Here is a 5,242-nt window from a genome sequence, read left to right as displayed (position 1 = left end):
TGAAGGCAGAGCCCACCTCCTTGTAAAAGCCGTCCCAGCTGAACTGCAGTCCCAGCACGTCGGGGTAGGTGTTCCACTAGAGAAAGGGGGTTCGGGGATCAGACCCTCGGCTCCGCTTGGCTCCGGTGCAGCAGGGCAGGGAAGTCAAGCAAAACCCATCTGCACGTGGAGCCGGGCATCCTCACACCCTCTCCAGGGACAAATCCAGAGCAGCTTTCAGCCGGTCTGAGGGGCCGCCAGACAGAGCCCCCCAACCTCAAATCTCTCGCTTATGGTTTGGGAGCCCCTTTTGCCCATTGCATCGTCTTTTCTGGACCTTCCCACCCTGCCTCCGTCCCAGGGTCCACACAGGGAGGCAGAGGGGACGTGGCAGGGTCCTGATGCTTCCGATTCGCCCCATTTGGGATGCGGCCGATTTGGGGTGCTGGTGCAGCACCACCGGCCACGGACCCCATGGCATCACTTACCGGCCCATTGAAATTGTGGCTGAAGTAGTTGACGATGCCCTGCTTTTCAAGGAGGTAGAAGCGAATCCAGTTGTGAAATCCAGACACTTTCCCTTTTTTCACCTCCCCTAAACACAAGCGAGACCCTGGGGTGAGCCCCCCAGCCCGGTGCTGCCCGGCACCCCCCATCCCATCGGTGCGGGCTCTACCTGAGAAGACGTGCTCGAAGCCGCTGGAGTCCTGCTCGCCATCACCTCTGGAGTAGAGGCCGAACCACATCTCCTTCAAATCCGCGACGAACTCCTGCTCAGAGCCGTAACGGTCTGCAGGCAAGGCAGCATGGAGAGGTGGGAGCAGCGTCCCGGGATGGGAGCACTGGGAGAGGCAGAGCCACCCCTGACCCAGTCCTCTCCCTCAGGAACAATTCAGCTTTGCCCTGCTCAATTCTCCCATGTCCTGGCAGCTCTGGAGAGCCCACTCCCGTGTTCCTCCCCTCTGCATCCTCCCAGGTCATCTCCCACCCAGCTGGGGCTTTCTTTTGGGATGCCCAACATCCAGGGACCCCATTTCCCCTGCTCAGCCCTGCCCTGCTCCACACTCACGTTTTTGGTGGAGAAAGACGAAGAGTTTCTTCATGAGCTCCGTTTTCATCACCTCCTTGAGGAAGTTGTCCTGCTCCCTCAGCTCCTCCGCCGTCACCTCCTCCTCCCTGCCAGTCACCCTCTGGTAGTTGTCCAGCAGTTTAATGAAGCTTGCGTAGGTGGGCTTGGAGAAAAGCCCCTCGTTGACGTATTTGTAGAGCCTAGGAGAGAGCGGATCCTGCACTCAGCAGGGAAGAGGAGGTCCCCTCCAAAACCAGCCCTGCACCCTGCCTGCCTGGTTGGTCTCTGCTGTGGTGGCCCGGGCTGCTGGCCACCCTCCGAGGATGCTGATGGGGCACTCACGGCTGCGGGGAGCGGTCCTCCTCGTCACCCGTCTCGGTGGGGGAGGCCTGGTACTGGGGGTTCATGGTGATGTCGGTCGGCCGGGCTTTGTTGTGATCTGCCCCGTAAAGCTGCTCCGAGAGGTGCAGGAGGTCCTTGTCGGTGATGGCGTCCCGGCTGCTGGAGAAACCCTCTGCAAGGAGAGGCAGGAGGTCGGCAAGAGCAGGCGGCAGCTCCTGGGGCTGCAGGTGGGCTGCCCACGGAGAAGCCAGGGTGATGCAGCACCCGATGCTGCGTCGATGCGCGGGTGTCACGATCCCAGGACGCTGTGAGAGCCAGGGCTCAGCACAGGGGGTTAAGGGGTGCAGGGATGGCAGGGGGGTCCCAACCCCCCAACCCAGACAAGAGCTGGCCACAGGGCTGCAGGCACGGGAGCCTTTCATTAAGCACTGATTGAGCTGGGAACCATCAGTCCCTGTCTCCCAGGCGCTGGATGAGTGCACGGGAAGCTCCCTGTCTCCTAGGCGCTGGATGAGCTGGGAACCATCAGTCCCTGTCTCCCAGGCACTGGATGAGCCAGGAACCATCAGTCCCTGTCTCCCAGGCGCTGGATGAGCCGGGAAGCATCAGTCCCTGTCTCCTAGGCGCTGGATGAGCTGGGAACCATCAGTCCCTGTCTCCCAGGTGCTGGATGAGCTGGGAACCACCAGTCCCTGTCTCCCAGCCACTGGATGAGTGCATGGGAAGCATCAGTCCCTGTCTCCCAGGCATGACACTGCTCCTTGCCACACATCTGCCGGGATCAGCCCCGTCTCCATCTCTCCTATTTTAGGTGCGCGGTGACCAGGGGATGCAGTCGCCAGCTCGCCCCTGCCTCTGGCTGCTCTGTGCCTGCCTGCATCACCCGGCACCGGTGAAGGGAGATACGGCTGCTGGCAAACAGGCCGGCGATGCTGGGGCTCTCCTTGCACCGTCTGCTCAGCAACGACACGCAGTGGCTTGGAGTAGCTGAGGACGGGGAGGTACGGGCACGGACACGGCCAGAAACCATCGCGACACCCCGATTCCATCAACCCCCAAGAGCCGCGGGCGGCAGAGGTGTGAGCTGCCCCGAGGCACACGGGGTAAAACCGGGGTGGTGGTTTATCGCCCTTGCTCAGAAGCGGAGCTACTCACCGCCGGTACGAGCTGCCTCCTCGTCCCCTTCTCCACCTGCATGGAGCCGAAAGGAAAAGGAGCTCAGGGTGATGGAGACGTGGGCTGGGGGCTCCCCAGGACCACACACACAAATGTGCATCAACGCGGGCGGACATGTGCTTGTAACCAACCCCTTGGCACCCCACGGCTGGGCTTTGGCAGCCTCAGGGAGGGGAGCAGCCCCCCCAAACCCCACCGTCACCCAGGGATGCTCACCGGGTCGGCAGTGCCTGTAGTAATCCCCGCAGCAGCTGCGGTACCTCTCGCACTCGGCGTGGCAGTGGCACTCGTCCTCCTCGCTGTAGGGCTCCTCGCAGCGTCCCTCGCAGGAGTCGGGGGCCGTGTACAGGTCTTTGGGAGAGAGAAACAACAGCCTGGTCCTCAGGACGGACCTCAGGACCATCCTGCCCCAGCCAGCCCGCAACCTGGAGCATCCACGTTCCCCTCCTGGGAGGACCTGAAGGACCAAGCTCCCACCCTGGAGCCATTTGGGGTCCTTGGTCAGTGTTTAGAGGTGGCATTTTGATGGGCTGAATCCTCGGGATGCCCATCTCCATGGCTCACTCCTCTTCGGCCGTGGATGTCCACCACATCAGTGTCACTTCACGCCAGGAAACACATTCTTGGCTCCCCACCATTAATTGCTCCTCTGATTCACCCTTTTAATGCCAGAATTAGCAAGAGTGCCCCAGGTCCTGCCATCTCGGGGCCGGAGGAGGAGTGCCACATTCCAGACATCCTTATTTGCAACCCAACCGTCCCTCTTTCTGCAATACTGGGAGAACTGGGAACTCCTTCCTGAGCTACTTATATGATAAATGTGTTGTTGAGCATTTGCTTTATTACACACGGTGGCAAAGCTAAAAAGAACGCAGCGACTCAAGCTGTGCTTTGACCAGGGCGAGTGCCATGTCTCAGCCGGACGATGGACATTTAGAATCATAGAACCATTATGGTTGGAAGAGACCTCAAAGGTCACCAAGTCCAACCGCAAAACATCACTTGCCATCAAGCAAAGGGGAGACCAAGATATGGGTTTGTACTAAGAGACTGCGTGCTTCAGGAAGGTGCCTTACCCTCTGTGCCGCTCACCAGCTCCTGATGGGAGGCAGGGGACAAGTCGGTGGCCCAGGCATGGCTTTCTCAGCATCCCTTTGCTCCAGCCAGGAAGGTGACCACCGCCAAGGACTTGCTGAGAAGCCATGTCCCAGCCAAGCCGCCAGCCTGCAAAGGGATCCCCAGAGGAAAGGGTGTTGCTTTCCCTTGCAAACCTGCCATCACGCAACGTCTTAAACACCTCTGGGTTGCCTGCCTTGAACTCCAGGAGGTGAAACATGCCCTCGGGGCAAATCCTGATGCAGCAGCGATGAGAGTGCCCTCCAAGCGTCATGGTTGCTGGCTTCTCTCTGCACCCTCATTGCTTGCTCTGTTCTCCAGCATTTCCCCCAAATTATTTGTGCTTTTCAGAATCCCATAATCAAGGTCCCACACGTGGTGATGAGAGAGGAAGAACTTCTTCGCCCCACCAGCCGACCCAGCCCAGGCTGGCTGACCGTGCTGCCAGGACACGTTGCTGACTCCCCTTCGGTTTCTCGCCACCGGCTCCTTTTCTGCAAATCCACTTTAAAGCAAGAGGGGTGTCAGTAGGAAGGGGCTGCTTGAGATGCTCCCAGGGACCATCTGCCCCTGGTGCTACTTGAGTCCCACCTGTGCTCGTACTGATGGAAGGAGAAGCGGGAAGGGCTGCAGAGGGAAGGAGCATCCCATGGTTTGGGCGGTGAGTGATGCTCAGGGTGTCCAGACCCCCCCCAGGCTCACCAGTCCACTCAGCAGAGCAGCCAGGTCTGGAGCTTTGATGGGGTTGGTGGGGAAGATCCCTGTCCCCAGGATGGCATCCCTCTCGGGCAGTCGGGAGAAGTCAGCCTGACTCACGCATCCAGGCTCGTTTTCCAGTAGCAGTCCCGGAGGGATTGTGCAAGACGGGAACAACCCCCACATCAATCACCGCTGAGATGTTCCCGGTCCCGGGGCAGCTCGTGTCACAGCAAAGCACCCATACCGGGGTGCTCAGTGACCCGGCCGAGGCCGGGAGCCTCGCAGAGCCCTTGGAGGACCCGGCTCAGCATCGCCCCAATTCCCGCTGGGCTCAGCCGCAGGGTGCTGAGGCTTCTCCCCATTGCGGGAGCGGGGCAGGGGGAACAGCTGCAGGAGGGTGTTTGCTTCTCCTCCTCACACAGGCATCACCCCAAATAGCTGCAGAGCAGTCGGTCACCCGTCACGGTCAAGTTTAGAGGGGCTGCTGGAACTTTGGGGAAGAGAAGGGGTGCTGGGAGAGCCGGCACCGCTGCAGCCCAGGGACGGTGGCCAGAGCAGGACAGGGCCAGCGGTGCTCAGCACAGCGCATCTGCGCTCAGCGACTCCGTCGACATTTGCCTGTAGGTATTTTCCAGCTGCTCAAAGCCAGGCAGATATTTCTTTCTCCTTTTTAGCCCTTCAGCCAGATCCATCCCTCTCCGAGCACAGCTTTTTGGACAAGACCAAACTCATTTTCGTTTCCGCCAAAAAAGTTTTGACGGAGAAAACGGGGGCTAGTTCCTGAGCAGCTCCACTCGCCAAGGCGTGGGGAAATGTCCGAGACACGACGGAGCCCTCCCGGCAGCTCTCGGCTCGGTTTCG

General features: G+C 60.1%; 1 protein-coding gene across 1 annotated transcript in view; it reads right to left on the bottom strand.

The window, feature by feature from the left end:
• The window catches only part of ENDOU (endonuclease, polyU-specific), a 7,198-nt gene that overhangs the window by 637 nt on the left and 1,319 nt on the right, over positions 1 to 5,242 (bottom strand). Inside the window, exons 2-8 of the mRNA XM_009709961.1 lie at positions 2,792 to 2,917; positions 2,546 to 2,581; positions 1,391 to 1,562; positions 1,049 to 1,248; positions 656 to 769; positions 468 to 574; positions 1 to 76 (exon numbers count right to left, since the gene is read on the bottom strand). The exon at positions 1 to 76 is cut by the window's left edge and continues 64 nt beyond it. Coding sequence (XP_009708263.1) covers positions 1 to 76; positions 468 to 574; positions 656 to 769; positions 1,049 to 1,248; positions 1,391 to 1,562; positions 2,546 to 2,581; positions 2,792 to 2,917 — 831 coding nt within the window. The remainder of the gene's footprint in view (positions 77 to 467; positions 575 to 655; positions 770 to 1,048; positions 1,249 to 1,390; positions 1,563 to 2,545; positions 2,582 to 2,791; positions 2,918 to 5,242) is intronic.

This window comes from Cariama cristata, unplaced genomic scaffold, assembly GCF_000690535.1.
Source record: "Cariama cristata isolate BGI_N322 unplaced genomic scaffold, ASM69053v1 scaffold25971, whole genome shotgun sequence".
Taxonomy (NCBI): Eukaryota; Metazoa; Chordata; class Aves; order Cariamiformes; family Cariamidae; genus Cariama; species Cariama cristata.
The sequence above is the reverse complement of the archived record's forward strand: the minus strand, read 5'-3'. Positions and strand labels throughout refer to the sequence as shown.